At 26.0% G+C, this 27,224-nt stretch overlaps 1 protein-coding gene across 1 annotated transcript; it reads right to left on the bottom strand.

Moving 5' to 3' along the window:
• Positions 1-534: 534 nt before the first annotated feature.
• On the bottom strand, positions 535-27,177 carry LOC129985149 (glycogen [starch] synthase-like). The gene is made up of 15 exons (XM_056095070.1): positions 27,022-27,177; positions 20,930-21,111; positions 16,078-16,269; positions 14,942-15,136; positions 14,298-14,442; positions 13,026-13,143; positions 11,313-11,433; positions 8,618-8,784; positions 8,333-8,411; positions 7,818-7,931; positions 6,719-6,845; positions 6,462-6,619; positions 6,154-6,255; positions 4,947-5,015; positions 535-2,118 (listed from the first exon to the last, which is right to left on the bottom strand). The coding sequence occupies exons 1-15, from the start codon at positions 27,149-27,151 to the stop codon at positions 1,969-1,971; spliced, it is 2,049 nt and encodes a 682-aa protein (XP_055951045.1). The 5' UTR covers positions 27,152-27,177; the 3' UTR covers positions 535-1,968.
• Between the last annotated feature and the right edge of the window lie 47 nt (positions 27,178-27,224).

A 27,224-nucleotide genomic window follows, 5' to 3' on the forward strand; every position in this document is an offset into this window, starting at 1 on the left:
AAGGAAGGAAAAACTATTTCAATTTTTATCCTTAAAATAGCTTGTAAAAATGAAAGTTTTTAATATTTCTAAATCTATGCATTCACGTTTGCTCTAAAATCGATTGTTAATGTCAAAAAATATTCAAAAATAACATGACATGGATTGGATATCCAACTCATCTTAATTTTTCTTCTTTCATTTTCATCAGTCACTCATAGAAGGAGGATGGAAAGAGAGAGAGGCCCAAGTTACTTTAAGGAAAATGTTTGCAGAGCAGTTAAGTGTTTTTGAACTTTACAGTGTAGTGATAAATCTGACTCACCATGTGCAATGAGACATCTTTGTCATTGTTGATGATTTTCAATGTTATAAATATTACAGAGTACCAACAAGCTATGAACTCAACATTCAATTTTATTACCATGAGGTTAGCCAAATATAACCTAACAGTTCATCATATTATTCTTAATCTAGTTTTTAATGAGCAAATTTTCAAGATAATTATTCTAAATAACTCAATTACAAATGATCATTTGAGAAAATAGAAGTGCATCAGCATTAACATTTTTATTTAAATCAATTACATAGAATATAACTTTATTAAAAATAGTCATTTTTCCCAAACAAATATGGCACAAAAAGAAGGCAAAAATAAAAGAATAAAAATAAAACTTTATGATTTTTCTATAACAAAAGGAGCTAACTTTGAGAGTTTACAGTCTTATAATGTTCAACACTAAACAAAAGAAAAACAGGACAAAGAAACAAAAATATTATTAAGACAAATATAAATTTTCTTGTTGTTTTTCTACACTAAGCCAACACTTACATATCAGTCAATGGCACTTGGTTTCACTAATGAAAACAATTAAAAAGAGGAATCATACTTCAGTACTAAAAAGATCCAAAAGAAGCATTCAGAGTTATGAAAAAAAAAACTTCAGAATTTTTTTTAACACCTCTTGATGCTAGAACTGGACACAAAAAGAGAAATTTTATTTGTTATACGTTTAGTAAAAATAAAGCAATTTTAATGGTGATGACTGAAGGAGAAATACAATTACTTTTTTTTAATTCTAGAATATATATAGTTAGAATGTTACAAAAAAGTAAATATATTTAAAAAATATAACTTTTAAAATATTAATTAGTAAAATAGAATATATGTATGTAATGATGCACAAATTTATATTTAAATAACATTTTAGATTGTGTCATACCAAGTTAAATACCTTTCTGATAATACAAATAATTTTTGACCCTGTTTTTCATTTGAATTAGTAAGATTCAACATAGGCATTACAAACAATTTATATTACTTTAAACAAATAATACATTTGGCAACAGGAACATGAAACAAAATACCTTTGTCTCAACATCTAATGGCAGTGAAACATTTATTAACGAATTTGCATAAACATATACAAATCCATTGTGATCAAAGGAAAATATAATTAAGGAACACATTTTCATTAGAAGCATCATCGACACACTACTGTAAAAATTAAAATGACATTAATATATTTCTCAATTTTCGAAAATATATCTGATATGTTTAAACAAAACAATTAGTTAACATAGGAAATAATAAAAATTTTAATCATATAAATCGATTTTTTTTAACAATATAGCTTTTAAACATTGCACTTGACAGGAATTGACATTTTTAACATTGGTTGAATTGATTCAAATAGCTGTCTAACATTTCTACGTATAAAATCAAATGAAGCTTTAAAAATGAATTTAAATGAAAACATTTATAGCACCATTTTCAAAAACTCCTGAAAAGATTTAAAAACATTTTATAAAATTTATTAAATAAAAAGAATCCAATAAACCAAACCCTACACAATTATTTGCATTAAAAAAAAAACCTGCTAATTTTCTTAGAATTTTTTTTTTTTTTTTTTCATAACTGAGTATTTTTCACAGGGCATGCATGATTGATATTTTTTGATTTGTTGAAACCTAAATTTCAAATAAAATTCACGTTTCTCCAGCATTTTCACTTCCATCTGAAAGTTCATCTTCTTCATCACTTCCATGCTCTGAAGGTGCAGGAGTGGAAGCTCGGGAACTTAAAGGTGAAGGAGGTTCAGACATAGGTCTAGGATACTTCATTTGCATCTTGTTACGCTTGAGAAATAAGAAAGGAAATTTTAAAAATCAATAACAAAAAAGAAACACTTTCTTTACATTATTCTCAATCAAATGCTAAAATTCTTAAAACATAATAAAACCAAACATCACAAAAACAATTATTGCAATTATGATATTTTGTAAAACAGAAATAGTTTTAGGTATACTACACATCTGAATTTTGCTCGGACAGTCCCGATTCCAAATTCAGTTCAACACTACTGTCTAAATATTTAAAATGTTTGAATTTATAATACAGAATGAGGTAAGAGAGAAATTTAATTCCAATAAAGAAATTTTGATGAACTGAAAAAAAAAGTGGATACCATTTCACCTGTGAAAGAAAATTCATTATTCGCTTATTTTGTGTAATCTTTTTTGGTAATACACAATGCGGACAATTTAGATAACTAAAAAAGAATATGTTAGTCTATTGTATATATATATATATATAATAAAAAAAAAAAACTGATGAACAAGAAAACAAATTTTGGTTTATCTTAATTGAAATATACCAAAAAAGAAAAACTATTCTTATCAAAATTATCATATAAAAGATATACCAACTGTAAGAGAGATGTGATAGGGGATAAATCTCTTTATAAAGATTAAGCTTAAAATGAAAAATTAAAGTTTTAGCAGTCTTATGGCATGTATTTTTCATTAATTCAATTTAGATTAATGAAATGCCGATAAAAAGAGTATATTTTTGACATTTTAATTTTTCTGCATTAATTCAAATTCTAATGAAATAGAATTACTGGCAGACATGCAGCCATTAGAATTTTATGATTTTATTATTGTTTTTTAAATCTGCTAGACGATTTAATCTTCCTTGGCATATCAGAATTCAACTAAAAGAATCAGGCCTTTAATTCAGTTCATAATTTTTAATATCTCAAAAATATCATTGCAATTAAAATTTCTTCAAAATTGGTAAAATAGCTCCATGAACAAACTTTTCAAAGATCTTTCAACTAACTGTTATTTATCCTCAATGAATCTTATTTAATTAAAAAAACAAAGAGATCACCATCAATAGTTTCACAATAACATATACTTTTTTTAAAAATTTTAATACTAATGTTTTTTTAATGCATTTTTAAATTTTTTTAAAAAACTTAATTGACAATGCTATACGAGTTGTGCCATATTAATAAAAATAGATATTTTATATAAATAAAATGGTTGCAGCTACTTGTTGGAATAAATATTAAAAACTTCAAAACATAAAAAATTTACAGCCAAGAAAATAAAAGATATTTTAAATGAATATTTTGCAAAATACTTTTATTTTCGCATTATTTTTCACATACATATTAAAAATATCTTTTTTCCCCCACAAATACACTGACGAAAAAAGAAATTCCAACAGCAAGAAAGACTTGTGTTAGATAAACAAAATTTCATAGGCGTGTTTATACATCTAAGAGAACATCAATTCAAATTTCGCACTTCACGCAGAAGTGTGACGCTGGTAGCGCCATTCAGAACTTGCAAATTAGGTTTGCTTTAAATACATGCTGTAAAGTTCGTGAGCGTTATTTATCTTTGAAATTTGACTTGTTGAGTTTATGTTAGCCAAGAATAGCTTTAAGAAGACGAAGAAGCCATTATCAACAGCTCACCAGAGTTTGAACGAGGTCGTGTAGTAGGACTATGAGAAGATGGATATTCTTTCCGCGATATTGCAGAAAGACTTGTCCGGAATGTATCCATTGTGCATGACTGTAGGGAGCAGTGGTCAAGGGATGGGCCTGCCTCAAGAAGAATGGGTTCTGGGCGGCCATGTGAACTACTCTGAGGGAAGACCGCCCTATTTGGCGTACGGCTGTGGCGCATCGTACTGGGTCTGTAGCAAAAATTCAAGCTGCAGTTGGTCCACAATGACACAACGAACTGTTAGAAATCTGTTACTTCACGAGTGACCTGTAGTGTGCATTCCACAGAATACAAGCCGTTACCGTTTGCGACACCAGTGCTATCAAGCCAGAGATCACTGGAGGATGGAGTGGAGATCTGTTGCATTTTCTGATGAAAACAGATTCTGCCTTGGAGCCAGTGATGGCCGTGTGTTGGTTAGAAGGAGGGCAGAGGAATGCCTGCCACCAACTGTTTGTGGCCTAGACACACTGGACCTACACCTGGTGTCATGATCTGGGAGCAATTTCCTATGACAACAGGAGCACTCTCGTGGTTATCCCAAACACACTGACTGCAAATTTGTATGTCAGTCAGGTATTTCAATCTGTAGTGCTGCCATTCATGAACAGCATTCAAGGGGGAGTTTTCGAACAGGATAACGCTCACCCTCATACTACTGTTGTAATGTAACGTGCTCTACAGAGTGTTGACATGTTACCTTAGCCTGCGAGATCACCAGTTCTGTCTCATATTGAGCATGAATGGGATATCATTGGACAACAATTCCAGCACTATCTATAGCCGGCACTGACTGTCCCAGTATTGACAGAACAAGTACAACAAGCAAAGAATTCCATACCACAAAGTGACATTCGACACCTGTATGACACAATGCATGCACATATGCAGACTTGCATTTAAAATTCTGGATGTTACACCGGCTATTAATGTAACAGCATTTCACATTTGAAATGCATTTTCTTGAGCTTGAATTAGCATTTGATCTTCAAAATTTAATCAATCAAACATGTTAACTAGACAAATGAATTGTTCAAATTTCATTACTCTACAATAATTTATTCTTAGTGTTGGGAGTTTTCCTCCCCTTCAGTGTATTAAAGAAATATTTATAATATTCATACACATTAACACACAATTATTCATAATATTAGCACACTTACCACTGTTTCATCTTCTAAGAATTCAGGATGAGTTTTATGTAAAGCCATTTGTCGGGCTTGTCTATAATACTACAAAAGAAAGAAATTGAAAGTTGGCAAAATAAAAATCAGATAAGATCTACACATAAAACATATGTTGAACTAGAAAAGATTCAAGTGATCATATTCATTCAAAAATGAACATGAAAAATATAATAACTGAAAGACAAATATTTTTCTGATTTCTACATATATTGCTAGAATAAGTTACAGCTATTTTTGCCTTTCTGGATCACAGCATATTTAATAATTCTTCATATCCATAACCAAATTTATGTTACCACCAAAATAAGTTACTCGTACTTAAAAATAATCATAAGCTAATAATCTAATATTAAAGGTTGCATTAATAATTATAATATATAATGAATGAAAATATTTCTAATGCTTAAATTTATCAGTAAATGTATTTATATCCAATTCTATAAAAAGAAATTATTTTCAAGAAATTCAAAAAATTCCTTGAATGAAAAAAATCTTCTAAATTGTATTTACTTAACAAGCACTGACATATATCTTCTACAAATTACAGAAAAATTTCATAAAATATTATTATTTACATTGTAATTTCTATACTAAAAAACAAAGTAAAGTGAAACTAACCTAGAACTTTCTGGACTTTTCTTCGAAATTTAACAGATAATTTACATCTCCATAATTTAATTTATAGTAAACAATAAAAAAAAATATTTTAAAAAAACTCTAAATATACCTCCATTTAAGAATTAATTACCCAGAAACAAACTGATACTTTTAATGTAATTGCAACAAAAATTTAATATATGCAACTAAAACAGAAACAAATATTTTATTATTTTTTTTATCTGGATATATTGATATTAACCTTTATGTATACATTAAACGCATCAGAATGTAATGCCTTTTTTTTAAATCTGTTTCATTTTTTTGTAATGCTAAATATTCTAAGTTATCTCAATACCATGAAATATGAAATAAATGAATTTGTGCATAAAACCTACTGCTTTTAAATGTCCAAAAAGATTGTGCTCCAGATGCAAAACAAAAAGAAACATTTGTACCCAAAGGGTTAATTAAAAATCATAATATAATTAATTTCACATAAAATTAAACAGTGAGTCTATAAAGTTAGTGACATGCTAAAGTACTAGGATGCTATTTATGACTAAAGAAAATTAACAAAACTTACAACACCCAGGTTTTTCCAGTCTAGTAGATCACTTAACCTTTCTGTCCTATTACGTTGAATAATTCTCTGGCGTCTTGAAAGACAGGTGAAATCAAACAAATACTGAAAAAGTATGCATATTATTAATTTCATCCTGTATAAAATTGTATGAGCTAAACAGATTGCAATTCAAATATTTTTAACACACCTTATAAAAATGCTATGAAGAAATTTTACTGTTTATATATTTAAATATTTTATATCAATAACAAAAGGGGAGGGCAACCTTAGACCAAAGAAATTCAATTTGCAGCATATCTTATTTTTACCTGTGCTAATTGTTGAACAGATTCTTCAGGACTTTTGAATCTTCGATCAACAATATATGTACCATATGACATAGGATCAGCCACATGTTCAGCTATGAAGCATCCAAAGCCTGATAAATTAGTAGTTATGCTTGGAATACCCATTACAGTACACTCAGCTAAAAAATAAAAACAATTAGGTCAACTAAATAAATTAAAATAAAATTTTTTTAAAAAAAATTACTGCTTTCTATTCAAAATGAGGAATAAACTTTTACCAGGTGTATAGCCCCAAGGTTCATAATAAGATGGGAAAACGCCTATATGACAACCTCTGACAAATTCTTCATAATCCATGCTGAATAATGGATTGGTAGAAGATAAAAACTCAGGATGGAACAATACCTTTAAAATTTTTACATTATCATGATACAACAGAATATCAAAATAGAATCAATTATATATATATATATATATATTAATTAATGTAAATACAAAAACTAATTTCCTAATTATTCAAATCCTGATTCACACCAATTTTAACTTCTGAGTTATATGAGATTTCCTGCAAATCAAGATGTGGAATTGGAAAATTCATTTCTGAAATTATGTAAGTTCCAAATATTTTTCCACTATTGTTTTTTCTCTATTCTGCCTTCTTAATCTTTTTGCTGTGCTATGCTCATCATGGCTTTAAAAACAAAATCTTGACAAAAGAAAAAAAAAATTAGCTATTTCCTTAAAATTATGAAAAATAAATCCATGACTGCTTCTTCAAATAATGTTATATATTAGGACAATTAAATTAATTAGGATAATTTTAGATAAGAAATTAAAAAAATTTTTAAAAACAATTAACAAGATTATTTCATGTAGATATGTTTTAAAACAGGAATATTAAATGAACAATGTTCTTTTTTTCCATAAAGCTTTAAAACATGTAGATATAATTGAAATTGCTTTCAGTAGATATGAAAAATAACAATTTTTAATAGCAGTAAAAACATTTTATTCTCATGGAATTACTTTTATACAAGAGCTTTTATTATTCATTACAACTACAGTAACACTAAGAAATGATTCATGCAAAAATAATTTATCATTTGATGCACACTCATAAAAAAATGTAAACGTCTTAAGTCAATAATTTAAGAAATTAATCAAATATTTTATATTATGCGTAAAGTAAATTTCTCGGATGCTAACTGCTGAATCAAATAAGTAATACTTGTCATAAGTAATACATTTGGAAACAAATCCTTTAGATTAAATCAAACCAAAAAGTGACAAATCAAGCAATGGATGACAATTATGCAGAAGGGGGAGGGAAATATTTTTCTATATTTAGTTCATGCTATATTAAAGATAAAAAAATACCTTAACACGATCTTCCCTATTATTGAATAAGTGACATCTTCGTAAATGACTAAGAACTGGATCATTAGCATCATCTATCATATTATGCGAACATATAGGGGGAAGACTTGTTCTCTGTAATAAAATAAATTTGAGTTGAGAATAAATTTCAAATTAAGAAAAAACAATTATTACAAGAGCACTTTTTATTATTCTTTTCCATTCACATACAAAAAAAAAAAAAAATAATAATAATAATAATATTAAAAAATTTTGATGATAAGAAAATATATTAGAAAGAAATTTTTTTTCCCTTTAAATTATTTTCTCACATAATCAATGCTTTTATAAAAGAAGCAGTTGGGTCAATAGTTTACTTTTTAAGAAATCAAACATTCTGTTCATTAGAAACATTTTCAACTTCCTCAAAGGTATTTCAAAAGTTTTACAAATGAAACAAACTATAACTGCATATTGCAGCTTTTTTTGCCATATATTATTTTTAAAAAATGGATACAATTATTGACAATATTTACCTGCGAAGCATATATACAGCGTTTAAGCTTAACTATATCTTCAGAAGTTAAGAGTTCTTCACTGGTAGGTAGTCTTCCACTTTAAATGAAAGAAAGCACAATAATGATTCCACATACACGTGTATTAAATAAATAAATAACAAAATAAATCATGAAAAAAATATATATTTATTACCAAATATAAATTATAATGTTTGTTCAATATTCAATAAAGCTATAATAATTAACAGGTTAAGAAAATTACAATCCAAATCCTTGCTTAATTCTGAAACTTAAAATACCTACCCTAAGCAAATTTCAAACATCCGCTTTCCAATTTTTGATTGAACATCATGAACAGTATCTCTTAACTGTTTGGCAATTGCTTGACCTCTGAGGGAATCAACATTAAAATTGTTTGTACGAGCAGGAAAAATTAAAAATGCCATGACAGTCATTTCACTATGAGCAGTCTACAAAATAAATATAAATCATATAAATAACAGAAAAAAATGAATAAAGGTAATTAAATTTAAAAATACACCAATTTTCCCCATTTTTTCTATTTCAAACCATAAAAAAATTCTTCCTACATTATAGATTTGGACTCTTCATATAATTTATATTAAAAATAAATTCACTTTAATTCTTTTATGCACTCATTTGAGTTTTCAGATTTGCACTACAGAAAATTTAAATAGATGAATTAAGTGGTTAAAATACCCAAACCACAAATAATAGTTTTTATTTCTTTATTACAGAGAGTTCCTTACTTTCAGATGCACAGAATCATTTTAATTTTCTCCATACACACTATTTTTTTTTATTGCGACTAGGAAATTAGACATTTAATTATATGCATTTTCTTCTGCATTAGAACTCAGCTTTTTTAACAGCAAATATCACTGCTTAGTTATAACAAAAATTTCTTCAAAGAAGCCACTTTATCAGAAGAACCACTTTCAAAGAAGCAACCACCTGATGAAGTTATTAACATTTACTTGTACAAAAGTTTCAAATGAAAAGACTTCAAGAAATGCAATATTCTCCATATAAGTTACAATATTATTTTTCACATATATTCCATATAGCTGTGAAATATTCTGGCCCACATATTACACACTACTAGCAAGTTGGGAGGAAGAGATGATAAATGAATGTAATGACATTTCTCAAATAAAACATATATTATTGCCATATTTTGGTAGGAAAAATCCCAGAAATATTATAAGCAATGCATATTTAGTATTTAGGAAAAGATGACATAGTACCTCAAAAAAAATAATTTAATGTTTAAAATTATATTTTACTTTTATTTTATGTAAAATATTACTCTATAACTCTACACTAAAACGTTTTTGAAATAATTAAAAAAAAATTTTTTTTTTTAAACCTAGTAGTTAGTAGTAGTAGTTTTAGAGTTTTTAAAAAACCCTAAGGTTTTTTTAAATATGAAGATTTTCTCCACATTTTTTTTTCAGGTAGCTATTAATATACTACTTAAAACTTAATATGGATTTCCTCCTGCCAACCATATTTAATTTTTTAAAATTTTTTATTGTAGAACACACACACACAACAACAACAAAAATCTGAAAATGCAGAAATTCTGACTTTGGATATTTTTAAAAAAAATTACTGCAGACCTTAAAGCTAATTCTATACTAAGTTTTTTTTGAACATTCACAAAAAATTTCACACCCCAACCTCCATTTTTAAGAAAGCCTTCGGCTTTCGAAATGTAGCATATAAGCAAAAACACATGGAGAAAAATGCATTTAAAGTTTTTATTCCTCTAAATAATAATATAAGGTCTATTTAATTTGCCTGTAACTTTTATAAAATATGATTAAAGTTATTCTAAAAATGTAAAAATTCATTCAAACAAAATATTATATTTGTATATTGAAGATATAAAGAAAAATTAATGAAAGATCAAAACTTCAGAAATCTTTATCATAACGCCTATAAAAAATTATTATGCATATAAAAATTGATTAAATGTATATTTCTCCTATGCTGTTTGCTATTACTTATATTCTTCTTACTATTTCTGCTATTCTGCTTGATTGATGCAGTTGTAACTTTTGAGCATTTACTCCAAATGATACTGTAGAATCATTCATTAATCTCATTGGAATTTTGAGTCATGCACCAAATACATTGCTCTAATAGCTCATTTGATGCAAGCCTTTGTTAAATTTGCAATACTTTTGTTAAATGAGCTTCTTTTACAGGTGTTTGATTCTGAAAAGTGGATGTAGCAACGTTGTTTACTCTTGTTCATGCATCAAAGTCTTCAATAACTTAGTAAAAAATTAAGCTACAGCTTTAAAATTTTGCAAGCACATTTAGAAAGACTCAATTTATCATATAAGCTAATAAAAAAAAATCGATTTTTTTTAAAAATGATTTTTTGAGTAGTGTTCGTGCAATCAAAAATTTATTTACATCTTATTTTTTCTTCCTTTTGAAATATGATTTTGGGACAAAGTCCAAGTGCAACTATATGTTTGACACAATTTAGACTACATAACAAATTCTGTAGAATAAAAATAAACAAGTAAAAATCTCAGCATACACAATAGTTAGGAATACTAGCTTCATTACAACTTCTAAATGATAAAATCACAATACATTTTGCTAATAAAGATCACTAAAAAAAACACTGTTAGCAAAATTGGTTAACAAATATTTTAATTTCACATGATTACTTTTCATAACTACAGGTTATGAAGAGATAACATCTTCTTAACAACACACACTTCTATGGTTTCAACAAAGGGATTAGTTGGCTGATGAATTATTAGGGACCGAGGATTTAATTAAACATAAAACCAGCAGAGGATTACTAATTACATTTGACAATAAATAAGTTAAATTTCCTTTGATGCAGCGATTTGGACTTTTATTACAGAGCCACTATATAGATAACAAAACAAATCCATATAAATCATTACAGTATATTCTAACAATAAAAAAAAATTATTAGATTTTATACCTTCAGGAAATGATTCAAACGAGCTAAGGACTCTATGAACAAATCTGCACCCTTGTTGGAAAATTCATAACGCCCCGCAATGAATAGATATAAAGTTTTGTCAAGATCAAAATCATAATGTCTAGAGAAGATGAAAAAAAATTTCAGACACATTACAATCAGGTATGAAAATAAAAACAATAGATCCTGTTATAAAATACCATGACTTTTTGCAAACATATTAAATACTTAATATTTTGTAATTGTAAATGTATGAAATAATTTTGAAGCAAATATATCATAGAGTGATTTGCAAATAAATTTATAAAGTTTAAATTAAAAAATGAAAAAAAAAAATCCTCAGATTTTCTGTCCCCAAGTATTAAAAATGCTTTAAAGCCCATTCTTTAATTTCAACAGAATATATTTATTACTCTTAAGCATTTACTTTGGACAAAACTTGGTAATATAATGTTAAAATTATTAACATTATGCATACAAAATGAGAAAAAAACTAATAAGATTTTTTGTGGTATTTTTTAAATATTTATAAAGAAAAATTGGGGGGAAAATTGCTTACTATTATTTATCCAACATGACACTATTTTAAGTATATTAATACAACAGTTAAATGTAACAATTAAATATAATAGATTATATGAATAATCTGAAAATCTAATAGTTCTTTGGGCATTTCAAACAAATTTTTGGAAAAAAAAAATCTTAACTAAAGCAGTGATTAAGATTAACTTGATTAATATTTTATTTCGAAGTAGCATGAAGGTTATTTTGGATGACTATACAATTTTGAAACATGTTAGCCAAAATCTGAATCCACACCTGACTGTTTTAATTTTTTCTCTAACAAATAGACATCCGAGTCATAACAACACATTTAACACATACCCAATATCTCATACACAAATGATGTTTGATAATACAAAATCTCATATTTTCAATCCTTTTTTAACAGAAACTATAAGTCAACCATAGCGATTTTTTTAAAGCAATGATATTAGTAAAAACTAATTGTTTGATATTGAGGGAATAAAAATAGATTAAAAAAAGCCAATCTTTAAGAATATAAGTTACCAACCAAGATATTTCTTTCTCCCATTCTCATACATTATATAATACATTCATATAGTTAGTATAACAATTCACTTATTTAAATAGTAAAACAAAACTATTTTTAAATAATGACATTATAAATGCTCTCCTAATTCTTTAAGTAACAAAATGGTAAATCTTAAAAAAATACTTTTGAAGAACTACATGAGTAAAAGATATTTTCCTAAATAAAATGGATGTACAAGGTTCTTTTGTAATTACCATTTATTTTTCTTTTACAGAATAACAAACTAAAACAATTGTATTATTTACAGAATCATGTTGAATTATATCTGAGAATAAAAGAATTTTAAAAGATAAGTAACAGATTAGCTGATAATATTAAATTCTTCTTTCCTGTGTTCCATCTCAAACACACTTACTTTTGAGGTAATAATTAAATGCTTTATTTATATGATATAAAATAGCAATATGAATAGAAAAAATTGTATCCTGTTTCATAAAAATTAAAATTCACCTACAATTATTATTAAAATATCAATCCATAAACATTTTCCATATAAGGCACTTTATAATTTCAATGTAAAGGCATGTAACATAAGTATTGAAGTAATTTTTAATTAATAGAAATAATCAATGCTTTAAAAATGCGTAAAAAAGTACCCATAGAAGTGACCACGAACAAAGTCATGAATCTTCTCCTTTGCAAGAGCATGAAGATTTTGAAACTCATGAATAGCACTAAATTTTTTAACATTCAATCCATTAGGCGTTATTACATCTACGAAAAACAAAATCAAGCATTAGCAAAATTTTAAATATTAAGAGAGTATTATTATTATTATTTTCTCCTTTTTTAAAAATTTAAAGTCAAAATGTAATGTATGAATGATTAACATATAACCATTCATACATTTATATCTGAGAAAACAGACAAATAAAGTATTAAACTTTGAAACAAATAAAAAAATTTTCATCTCTTTATATTGGTTGAATTAACAGTTTATTTCTCTTTCAGAACATTATAAATTATCACTTAAAAGAATTTAGAAATTTCAAAGTCCTAAGGAAAAAATTAACATGAACATGTAATTTTTTTAACATGTTCATTTAGGAAAACCAATGGATTCTATTAATTCTTTATAATAGATTCCAAGAAATTCAATTTTTTTTTCTCATTTAGTAAAAAAATTCTTTAAAAAATTAATATACAAATGCAATAATATTTAGAGTTCCAATATTTTTTTGAAATTATAGAATTTATTATAATTTCAAACATGTCATACATATGATTTTCATATACACGAACAGTTTTCGCACCTGCCTGATCATTTCTACTGGCACTTTCAACTGAATACATTTTTACAATTCATAAAATATATGTTTATAAATATATTATTTACTTCATCTCCTCAAACAAAATATAATTTTAATAATTCCTTTTACTGTATTTTAGAATGGTATAATAATTAAAATACAAAATATATATCAAAATACAAATAAATTCGTTGAGGTATCAGAAATTTAAATACACAAATATAAAATATTTATGCATAAATACTAAAAATATAATTAAAAATAAAACATATTTAAATAGATTTAATTAAAACTATTAAAAATAGATGAAGGGAAATAAATCTTTAATAACCAAGATAAATAAAACATTACTTGATAATTTAACAGCCTTACTTGATAATTTTTACGCTATTTGATTATTGAATATTTAGTTTTATTTTTTCTCTATTACAGAATGTAATAAAAAAGTACTCCTCTTAATATAGCCACACAATAATATGAAAGAGTTCCAATTTTAGAGGGAGACATATTAATAATAATAAATGTAAGACTAAACACCACAATGATTCTATTTTAAAAATCATGTCCTAAAAAAGATATCATATACTGTTATTTGCACATTTAAGTCTTGATACTAACCTGGTTTACGCTTAAGCAAATGCTCAGATTCCCAGGAGGTGATTTCAGAAACAGTAGTAAAAATGTGTGAACTGTGAGCTGCAGCTCTTTCCATGCAATATCTATGATATATACCTCTGTCACCTGCTTCTTTATCTAAATTGAACTGAAATTGAAAATCTGCATTTATGAGCAGTAAATTAACAAAAAAATTAAGAAGAAAGTAATAATAATAAGACCAGAATATAAACTTTTACACTATTACATTAGTAAATAGGAGTAAAATATGCTTCTTCAATTTATAACCGATTCTATAATATTACAAGCAACAAACTAATAACATTAGAGAGAAAAACAAGTTTTCAGTACTCCAAAATATATAACTAAAAATTTTCTGCCCTGCAATATCTGAAATATATTTGAAATAACTCTGATTTGCATTGATGGCAAAGAATGAAAAGAAATCTTAAATGCATAATAAGGAATGACTTAAGTTTAATAACATTGTTGAACACAAGCAAAATGAATTAATTTTTTTTTTCAAAACAAAGAAAGCAAAAACATTTAATAAATTTTTTTTAATGAATCCTACACATCTCTTTCTATTTTTTTTGATTTTCATTCCCTTAATTTTTACACACAATCATTAAAAATAACAATTATACCTTATCTAAATTGTTGTAGAAATCTAAATTAGCAGCACAGAGATATCGTCCAAGCAATGTTGCATGAGTTGTAAAAACAGTAGCTACATCTAAGTGACGGGTTCTACACAAGATGAGCCCAATACCTGCCAGCCATTCATGAAAATGAGCTATGACAAATGGTGCATCCCGTTCCTCTTCAACTTGTTTATAAAACTGAAGAATAATATTAACAATCAATTTAAAAATATTTGTTCTAAATACTTAAAAGAAAATGTAATATAATTAAAATAAGATAGACAAATTCTTAAACAAAAAAAAATGTCTTTATTAATTAGAATGTGCAAATAAAGTCAAAGATTTTTAAAATATTTTATACATTAAAGCACACTTATGTATTATATATTTCAGAAAAAAAAAATTAATATTACTAATATTATTTTATTTTATTTGAATATTTGAAAATAATTTCAAATGAAAATAGCTATTTTTAGCAGTGAAAGAACAATAATTTAATTTAAATTTATATTATTACACTATGCTAAAACGGCTTATGACATATTAATATATTTTACATTTAATGCTTTTTGCAGTTATTATTAATATTTTTTTTATGTCTAAACAGTTTATATACAAAACATATATGCAATGAAATATACTTAATATAAAGAATGCATCATTCACAAGGCAGAAACAAGGAATTGTATTGAATTTTGAAATGAATCTGTGTATTTTACAGTTATGTGATGACATGCTCAGGATCAGGAAAGGTAGTAAGGATAAGATACAATATTAAGTTGAGAGTTCAACTGCTCTGTAAAAAATTGTAGGCATTGTATTTTAATGAACTAGTGATTAGGTTAGTAAATTAAATCGAAGAATAATTTACAGACACATTTCAGAAACAGCTACAAGAGTACTTTATCTATTCTACAAATAATAAAATCAAAAATATTCAATATTGTAACATTTCTTATTATTTTAGCTTTTTTAAAAATATCAATTTGTCTTTGCTATCGATTTTTATACACTAAGGATATTAAAATATAAAACAGAAAAGTTTAGATAAACTATGCCAGTAAAGAAAAGAGAAAAAAAAATATCTCCTAATAAAAGATAATTATAAATAACATAATAAAATTTTTTTAAAATCTTACTTCCTCCAAAAACCAAGCCACCAAGTACCCAAAGATTATTGCATCATTTGATTCACGGTCATGCCATGGAACACCAATATTTGCAATATTCCATAAGTCTCTCTTCCATTCATCTAGTTTCCATGCTGCTGAACCAATGTCAAAAAGAACAACTCTTGGATAACCATCTATAAGCCATCTTCCATAAATGACCTGAAATTAAAAGGATGCAATTATCATCATTTTCCCCCCTAATTTTTATAAACTTAAAATTCAGAATTTTTTCATATCTTATTATATTACAAGCCCCACCCCAATAAAAAATTCATAGTTGTTATAGTGGATATTCTGAAGAATTAATCTATTTTGCTCAAATATGTCACACAGCCATTTGTATGCTGTATATATTTTCATTACATTGCACGATTAATTGCAATAATGATTTAAGAGTAAAATCCCAACCATGGAAACTAAAATGTAAGATGCAATTACTTATAATTCTTTATGAATTCTTAGCATTATTATGAAATATTTATCTTTATCAAATTCAGACCCAGTATTTGAATTTTCAAAGGAATTGCACAAATTATCTTTGTCAATGATGCTATATTCTTCTCCACTTTTAAATGACTGCATATTTTCCTGCTCTTTTGTAGGATTGTTTCCCTGTGTGGTACTTCCTTCTTTTAGTTTTTCTCCCCCCCCCTATCTTATTTTATTGCTTCATTGTAAAATAGAAGTTTTCAGTTATATGATTGAAACTTGAGCTGAACTTTTTTTTCAGAAGTCAAACTATTTATGTAAATTCAACTGAAAGTGGTTCTTCAATTGCAGCAGACATAACAATTGTACTTGAAATGAGAAAACCACTTTAATCTGGTTCCATTCAAAATCTTCTTCCATAATAAAATATTCATATTCTGTAATCCTTCTGACAATATCCCCTCTCCCTCCATGAATTAGATCTATCTTTAACTGAATGCTGACTAACGTCATAAACAAAACTTAAATTATCATGATGGTTTTAAATAGCTTTCAGGTATCAATGGATTTAGGATCTCTGTTTCAATTTGAATTAAACAAATGTTAACTTCTTTTCTTGAATTGAACTTATATTGAATTGGCATTTTTTTTCAGCTTTTTCTAAAAGAGTCAGTTCTCTGACAATATGTCTTTTAAGCGGTAAAATTGCTTATTGACTAGATGAATTTGTGGATCATTCATGATTAATTTTACTAATGGTTCTAAATTGCAAACCATTTTTAAAACATTTACAAAGTTAAAAATTATTATCTCATTGTATTATTGTTTCAAATCAGACAAAGTACCAAGTAATAAAAACAATATACCTAGCTACAGAAATTTGAACCCGAGATTAAATGAAAAGCCGGAACATTGTGCAACACAGAAGTTAAAAAGCTTTTAAAAAATGAAGATAGATTGTGTAAATCATATCTATATGTAATGCTTTATTTTATGATAAACTAATCTCCCATTCTCAAATAATTTTTTGGTATAATATTCCGTTTCGGTATTTACCAAAGTCCTCCATAAATATTCCAAATATATGTTTACTGTATAATTATCCAAAATCATAAAGGCTTAATAAAATAACTTGCAATTTTTTAAAAATTAATTATTAACAATATTTTTATAAAATGTTTAAAAATATTTAAAGAGAGGGGGAGGGGAATAGATGAATGACAAAAGTTCATCCTTTGATGATTAAAAAAAGTTAAGATATATATAAACAGGAAATTCAGAAGTTATTTTTAAAGCAATTAGCAATAAATGGCAACAGTATCAAAATAGTCCTCAAATGTAAAATGAAAAATGTTAAATGCTGCCAAGAATGATGTAATTTGGTGTAATGCCAGGTGAACTCAACAACTTATTGCATCATTTATATGCTAATAAGATAAAAATATATTCTTTTTCTGCTTTTAGCAAGACTAATGTATCTAAAATTAAGGTAATGCTACTAACAAGAAATACAGGATAAATAACATTATTCTGGGAAGGTGAATCCCACAATTTAAAATTATTAAAAGAATGTAATAAAAAATATAAAGATAAGCTGGAAGTACTAAACACTGAAAATATCTAGAGTTAAGCCTAAAGAGTTCCAATATCAAGCATGGAATATTATTTAAAACTTTTAAAGATAAAATTTTAACCAATTTTTTAATTTTAGATAACTAAAAATAAACGAATAAAAATAATAGTAAAAGCAAGTAGAACCTTAACACAAAAATTAAAAATAAAGTACTTTCAAAAATGAAAATTTTATAGCATTTATAAATATCTCTCTTTATATATATGTAAGTATGAATGTGTGAATATGTAATAATTTAATTTGCATTCTTGAAATTAAGTGAAATGCTTCACTATAGCTTTTGAGTAGCACGCATTCTAACACTCTAGAGTTGACATGCACTTAAAATACATGCCATTTCAGCTATAAGGAAAAATTCCCTTTTTAAGTTAAAACTTTTACTTTTCCTGTTTTCTTAGTCAGAAATTATCACTGCTTGATCATGGATCTAATAATGAAATCTTAATCTTTATTGAAAATTGAACTCTGTCACTAATAATCATGAAAAGAAGAAAAAAAAGCTCATTTAAAGAACTTATCATTGAATCTTTTGTTTACACATATGTATAATATATATATATATATTTCATAAAAATTTTTGGGAATAAATAAAATATCCAATTATTTGCTTTGTGACTTTAAGTTAATAGAATAATATGAATATACAAAATTCAACATGTATATTTAAGCTGCCCTAATTCTCTTCCAGACATTTTTGAGGATCTTGATATAGTAGCTTCTAAAAATATTAAAACTGGACGCATAAAAATATTAAAAAGTTATCAACCCTAAAGATCCCTTTCTGAAAAAGGTGACTTTAGTTGTGCAAATACACACATTCACATATTTCCATCTATTAAGTTAATATTATGGAAAGATAAAACCTTCTTTAAAGAACTAATTAGGATGACACATAGTATGTTTTGAAATGTTTAAATAAAATAATTAAATAATATGAACTCTTATATGTCAGGCTGAACTTAGATGAATCAAACAAAGGCACTTAATAAACGAGTCAATTAGTGTGAAATTTTTAAGCTAATTCGTTTCCTATCAAAAATATTTTTATAAAATACAAAATGCAGAATGCTGTAAGATCAAAAGGAAGAAAAATATTATGCGTTTAATTTTAAAATCATACTCTCAAAATTTCATAAACAAAATAATATTTCTCTCTGCCCAATTGCAGTTCTCTTTTTTACTTCTTCTTGCAAATTAAGATAAATAAGTCTCTATGTCTGCTCATTAAAAACAGAAAATTAGATGAGCATTTTTGGATTTTGTTCCCTTATTTCATGATCAAGTTTATACAACAATATAAAAAATATTTTGTCATATCACTTATATAATTAATTAGACATTATGACATAAACAATGCAATGGAGACTGATAATTATTTGTCTCACATGGCAAAAGACCCTTTAGAATGAAAAAATCCCCTCTCTTCAGTAATATTTTGTAATTTAAATTTAGCATCAAAGACATAATGTATTAGCATCATATTTAATTATTACATTTAATACTCAATAAAAGAATAACAGGCTTAGTTTTACATGCACCCAACTATTTCTAAATAGGATTTTTATACAATACATTCTGAAATAGGAATAATGGATCCCTTGATCCAATGAAATCAAACTATTAATTTTAAGGAAAGAAAAATGAGAAATTAGATAGACAGATTATTAACAAATTACGTAAGTAAGACAGATGTGTTAAACATTGTTATTTATTTAACAATGTTCCATTTTATGTTCATCACAATTTTAAGATAGGAAAAATCCAAGCAATGATAGTTGCAATTACTTAAGCAAATTACTGATTTCATTTAAATCACAACATTATTCCAGAATACTTTAAAATAAATACTATTTTTTTAGTCAGTTACATGCATTTAAAAATCAAATACTAAATATTAAATTTCCAATCCAATTATATAATAAAATAATTCTTTTTTTTCAAAAAAAAAAAAATCACAAAAGTTCTTTTATTTTTTTCTTTGTCATTAAAAAAAAAATCTAACAGTAAATTAATACTTAATCTAGTGATATTACAAATTTAGTTATAGACCTGGAATATGAAGTTAAAATTTAATTTGAACTTCATATTCAAATATTCACTCAAAAAAGAAATTATTCATATGAAATATTTAAATAGGAAATATGATTCAATTAAGAGCAAAAGTGTTCAAACATGGATGGATATTGATAGGAAATATAATTCCTTCAAGTACAAAAATTATATCAATAATTTTAATTTGAATAGAAATATTATCTGAATAGTCAATTACTTGTAACTAGGCAGATAGCAATAGTGAAATATAAAACAACACCCTCTTAAACATTTAGAGCCCTCCCTCCAAAATGAAAAAGTAACAACACCATAAATACTATACAAAAAACAATGTAAAATTCTTTCATCTCATTTCTAGGCTATTTTTTAAATACTAAACCAGAGATAAAATAATGGTGGTAAAAAAAAAAAAAAACCTCATTCATTGGAAGTTACAACATTACAAATAAAAAAAAAGTTTATTATTTTTTTTTTTTTTATGCACTATTAATTCACTGAATTCGCTATATTATTTTTTTTAATCACATATTTATACAAAGATTTCATATATGAAAATATGGTACTTGTATATTATAGTGATCTCCCCATTCCCTAGATTCAATAGTCTTGATATATTGTCAAAAGAGTTATATTATATATCATAGAGGTTGTTGATCCTAGCATAATTCTAAGGTTGCTATAAATGTAAATACTGAAAATATTTACCTTGATTCCAGAATTTTTCATTGATTGAATGGCATTTTTATAAAATGATTCAGGAGGTTCCATAACCTCCACTTCTGTTTTAACAAGAGCATCATTGAATGGTCCCAATAGACAATACTGATCTCCAAGTTCTTCAACACTCACACCAGCTTTAGAACGAATGACAGTATAAATTCCGCCAACTATGGGTAGGAAAAATAATATTTATAAGAAATGAGAAGGAAAGATGATAATAATATGTTTGAATAATACAACATGGTATAGTTTACCTAAATACTTTTTGATAAGTTATAATAAAAACAAAAGTTAAGTTTAAAAAGTTATAATACAGACAAAAAGCAAGTACTAAAAATAAATCTTTTTTTTAAAACTATAATAGACTGAGATATTTTTTAAACGCTTCAAATATAATTTTAGCTAATCCGAAGAAAAGCTTAGTTCTGATTGACACATTTAAGGAAATTCTAGAAAATCATAAATAAACATTCTTTGACGTTTAGACTAATATATATATATTGTGAAATATCATTTAAATGATCCAAGAGAAATTCAAGCTATCTTTCTTGATAATTATCTCATAATTTGCTAGTTAGTAGTTATGATGTATCAATTCAGTAGATAAGAATAATCTAAATTTGCAGTCACACAATTGCATCTTGATTAGCAATTTTGAATAATTTCTTGTCAGCCAAGAGAAATTAATTACATTTTATTCTCATCTGTCCCCTTCACACATTTTTGTTCAAATTTCATAGAGTACTTTTAGAGAAACCCTTTGCTATACTCCTCTATTTTTTTATGAATTATACTATAAAATAATAATAAAATATTTATTTACTGGAATAAAATATTTATTTCAAAAAATCACAGTGTACTTTCCTTTTCCTTTCAGCTAAAATCTTCATTGGCAATTTAAATTTTTTAAATAAGTTTGCTATTGGCAATTTCAGAAGTTTTAACACATCAAATTTATTAATTTACAAGATCTTGGTTTTCCTGACAACTTTTGCTTTACTATCTCATCAGATTATAATTTCAGAACACAATAAAAAATATTATTTCTTAACAAGTTTACTTTAAAACTCAAATTTTTAATTTAACATTACCCAGCACATAGGATTATCCTTTATTTTTGCATTTAAAATAGTTTTACCAAATAGTAGTATTAAATGGCCGTCATAAAAGTGTGTCAATTTTTATTTTTGAAAGACCAATTTTCATCATGATACTAAATAAAACCAAATTAAAATACTTAACAATTTAGCTTTCTATCCTTACAAGTGCATATGAAGGAGAATTATTTTAAAAATGTTTTCAAGCATAACACAGCTGATAAATTTAAATAGCTATGGAGACAAAAAGCACGCCACAATTTTTAATTTAAAGCAATAAATTAAAAGAGATATTCATAAGACTAAAGCAATAAACAAATAATGACTATTAAACTGACTGAATTATTGATTTACACAAATAAATCAAATATATAACAATATTAGATGACAATCAATATGCTTGCAGGCATTTCTAGGATAAGAAAGATATATATGTGCAAATAATGAATGACTACAGGTATTGAAGTTCCAACTGGGATTCCATAAGACATTCCAATAACCTATTGTCCATCAATATGATACAATAATTACTTTATACTTCCAACAGATGCTCTAATAGCAGTACATTATTTTGGTTAAAAGCAAAAATGCAATATACTGAATAATTTCTTTGAATATTTTTTTATTATTATTATTATCTAAAACTCTACCTTTGTAATGCATTCTATTACAGAAATGATTTTTTTAAATGTACAAACTATAATAATTGTTTGTACATTTCAAATAAAAAATAATTAAGCAATAAGAAAAGATTAAATTATGCAAGTTTAACATTTAAGTGAGAGATGAGTATAATATTTAAGTGTGATTTAAAAATTAAAAATATTTTGTTGCTCTACAAATGAATTGTTAAGCACTGGTAAAATACAGTGCTTTCTACATTTGACTAATCTAACATTACTTATCAGCTTTTTTTAACAATTCATAAACAATTCTTTTATAATCAAAACAGGTACATAATTTTCATATTTTTTAAATATATTTCAAGATTTCAACAAAAGAATATATGTGTTTTTCTGTTATCAATTATAATAGACAGCATTGGTCTTTAGATGATCAAATTCATCACATACATTTTGAACAGATAATGCAATTAAAAATATTATTTTCCACTCAATTTTTGTAAAATCAAAATTTTAATCCATCAGAATATGTAAGGCAGTGTAAACACCTTAAGTCATGTAAAAAAAAACTGACATCCTTGGAATGAAATGAATTAACCCTATGAGCCCTCACTCGCCTTAGATCGTCCCATCCAACAGGGGTCTGACTCGGGTGCTTTGAGACGTTTAGGTGAATTCAAGGGGTGAAAGATATTTTGCGAAGAGCAAACCATATGCTTGCTATGTGGGGTCCGCTAACCTTGATTGACGAGTGGCTTTTTAAGTCTGCTATGCTTGTGAAGAAAAAGGACACGTCCAATAGTAACTAAGGGGATGAAAATTATTCATCAGTTAAGAAGTCAAAATTCAATGATTGGATTTTTTAAAAACATTTTATTACGATTGCCATATGATTCATTACGATTTCAGTTTTTTTTTATGCATAAGATATCATAATTTTTAATATTTTTTATTAACTAAAAAAATCTATTTCTTCCCCCTTTATTTATTTTTATGGACACTGATTATTCAAGTATTTTTTCGAAATCTGTTTCCTTGTGTCTACTTTTTTGATATCTTATTTAATTACAAATCGATTTTTCTAAATTTAATGCATTACCAAAAAATCTCAATTAGATATCAAATAAAAATTTTGCAATTACTGTTTCTTTCCTCACCTATTTACAATTAATAATTAATTTACATTATATTTAGAAAAATATGATGACTGTTAATTAAAATCAATTTCTGTATAAAATTTAGAAATAAAGTAAAATTTGATGCATTCAGTTTCAATTTTGAAGCAACTTTTGAGAAAATAATTGAAAAATTATGAACCTGTTGATAATTGCCTACATGCATGTGAAAAATACAAATAATTTTAACATATTTATTACCTTATTTGTTAAAAACTTCTCAGTTTTATACAAATACAAAAATCTTGCTTTTTGGAATAAAATTTATTATATTTTAATCATGAAATTAAATAAAAAAATATTCATTTTAATTCAGAGACAAATTTGAATTGCTGTAAAAATTCTACAAGATTATGTAATAGAAATTTTTCATGAGAATAAATGATCATATGAGGAATCGATAATGTTACATTTTTTTCTGAAATATCTCCAGAGCACTCCCCCCTCCCCAATTATGTACTTTATCTACTAATATGAAAATAGATTTTTTTTGAAGTAAAAGAAGGCAGAATTGTATTAATATATATTTCCCGATCATCTTTACTGAATTAGTTTTCCAGGGAATTAAATATACAATGCAGAAAGGAAGAGATTTTTACAAACTGTATTCTATATTATTGCAGATATTTGGTAATTAGAGATGTCTTAAATTTTATATTTGAAAAATAATAAATTTTAACGATACATTTTTTAAACCTTTACATTAAATTCCTTTCAGTTTTTAAAGCCACCACCACATTATTTAATATTGTGCTATATCTACAAAGTTTGTAAAAATATTTTGGGTAAATTAAAAAGCAAATAAAAGCATGTCCTTTACTTTAGTAAATAAATTTAAATTATTTTATTAATAATTATAAAATAAAAACAAGCTTAAATTTTCAAGATTTTTTTTGCTAGAATAGTTTCCAATTCTTTGAAGACTTCATGATAATTTTCATATGCTTACTGTAAAGGTTTAAACATTTTTTTTCTTTAAAACATTAATTATAAAATACGAATTTAGAATCTCAACTTCATAAGTAAGAAAATACACTTTTGAAATAAAAATATCCAAAGGATATTTGAAAATAATAATGTTTCATGTTTAATTTATCCTTATTTTATTTTTTAAATTCCCTCTTAATTCTATAGCAATGATAAAATGGAAACATAAAAAATGCACCTAAAATCAAAATATGTGCGAGTGCAAATTCAGCAACAACAAATTAAACAAACCCTTCCTTCAAACCACAAACGACAATCACATAGGGGTAATAACTGACCATGCATTTCATTTATAGCTCAATAGGTGCTCCCCTCCTGTAATCTCTGTGAAGGAAAAGATGATTCAATTTTGTTTTCGTTCACGAAAAAAAACTTCAGGAATTTGAGGCACTGGAATTTTCACGCTAGCCAGGTTCATAGAGTTAAATCCACAACAGTTTTTAAGATGACATTTAATAGATGGAGTTAATTTCTAGCTACAACAGAATCACTTTTGAATTTAGGGGAAGAAAAATATAAATTAAAATTTAATCTTATCAGAATATGACATTTTGCAGTCCACAGAAAGAAGGTTTCTGAAGATTACAAATAAAGTCCAAGAAACAATTTTGAGGAAAAACATTTCATACAAATATAGTTATTTTCATGAACACAAAAAAAGACGGAAAGAAAATTTTCAGCAAAAATTATTGATATCATGCATACAAGAAACAATTTTCCTACAGATATAAAATGTGTTAAATAAAAATTTCTTACATTTTGTACATCCATTCAATGTATCTGCAGTAAATGTAGCTAGTTTTGCATAAAAATGAAACTGAAAAGTAACAAACCCATTCCCATAGACAATGCTGCATTACTCTTTGTAGGTCATTTCTCTGGGTAAAAGATTTTTCTCAGATAATACACCAATGTTCCAACATAGAATTTTGCTTAAATATACTTTTGCTGTCTTTTTCAAATACATTTAGCATTACTTTTAATATTAAATATCTTTCTCAGTGATTAAGGCGATTTTTTTTTTTTTTTTGCATGAAACAGCTTTAGAAAATTGTATAATTAAACTTCTCTCTTAATTATTGCATTATTATAGATCAATATAATAGAAAGAAATATGGTATGCACTTAAATTGCTAATGTAGAAGTTTCAGTATATAGGATAAAGTAATTTATAACGTTATCTTTTAAAAGCTTACAATTTCAATGCTAGCTAATATTAGTATCTTGTAAGCCATTTTTCTTTTAAATGTTATGAACTATAAATAAGGATATACCTCTGTTAATGCTATAAATTCAATGAAAAAGCAGTAAAAATTAATAAATTGCAAGAAACGCCATATACTAAGTGATAAACAAAGTACAAATACAAAAAGCTTTTTAGTACTTAAATTAATCTGCTTCGCCAGCCTTCTGAAATGTATGCAAAGGGGTGTGGCTATGATTAAGTATGCATTTTGTTTAAGGATTTGAAAATATAGCCCATGATAGAATTATAGAATAGACAATCATAAATAAATTGAAATGGAAAAATAAAGTAGGAACATAAGACCACCATTCATCTGAATTATAAAGTACAATATTTCAAAGTTTTCATTTGAATTATAAAGTTTCAAATAACATAATCACTATTTTAAATCAGATCTACAAGATGTGTTGAAAATTGTTCACAATTTCCTTTAAAGAAAAGTTACCAGATAAGGAGGATAAAATGCATTGTATGCAAATGAGAAATGATACTTTTAAGGAACAAGTATCTACTTATTATTACAGATTTAAAGGGAAATATTGTGCATATTAAAAATGTCATTTTATGGTGGTTTCTTATTGTTAGGTTTGACATCGTTAATTAAAATTTGAAAAAGTATAGTTACAATTACTATAAGAAGTAATATCCTTACTAAATAGAATTAATAACATGCAAGCTCAATGCTAGTACATTGTTACATTTCATGGGCCAAGGTCTGAGTTATCTGAAGATCATAATCTAAGAGAGATGAGCAGATCAAGGTAATCACAATGATCTTATAACTATTCATACGCCGGTAATAATAAATTACGCAAAACTACTAAAACGGGAACTTATTCAATTAGTGTATAAAACTTAAATATAACGGTTTATCAGATAACTATAAATAAATATACAAATTACGGAAATCATCAGACTGACCTTCACTTTGTACAAAAAGTAATTTTACCTTTATTAACAACTTCCCAAGAAATTTCGAAAACCCAACGATTTTCGGCTTCTGCTGTAGCTCCTCTGTCTAAAACAGAATCTTCTGTGCCTTCAGGACGATAAAACCGTTTGGACAGTCGCGAAGTCATCTTGATACCAACTTATTTCGGTTCAGCGTCGAATTTACCAAGTAGCATCTATACAATCCAGTAGATAAAAAAA

The sequence above is a fragment of the Argiope bruennichi genome, chromosome 9 (assembly GCF_947563725.1).
Source record: "Argiope bruennichi chromosome 9, qqArgBrue1.1, whole genome shotgun sequence".
NCBI classification, from domain to species: domain Eukaryota; kingdom Metazoa; phylum Arthropoda; class Arachnida; order Araneae; family Araneidae; genus Argiope; species Argiope bruennichi.

What these genes read in the sequence shown, in the direction of transcription:
- LOC129985149 (XM_056095070.1), bottom strand. Translation starts at nt 27,151, where the DNA reads ATGACTTCGCGACTGTCCAAACGGTTTTATCGTCCTGAAGGCACAGAA. An exon ending in TGAAAAATTCTGGAATCAAG is followed by an intron (nt 16,270 to 20,929) that starts GTAAATATTTTC and finishes TTTTAATTTCAG; the next exon opens with GTCATTTATGGAAGATGGCT. An exon ending in TGGCTTGGTTTTTGGAGGAA is followed by an intron (nt 15,137 to 16,077) that starts GTAAGATTTTAA and finishes ATTATTCTTCAG; the next exon opens with TTTTATAAACAAGTTGAAGA.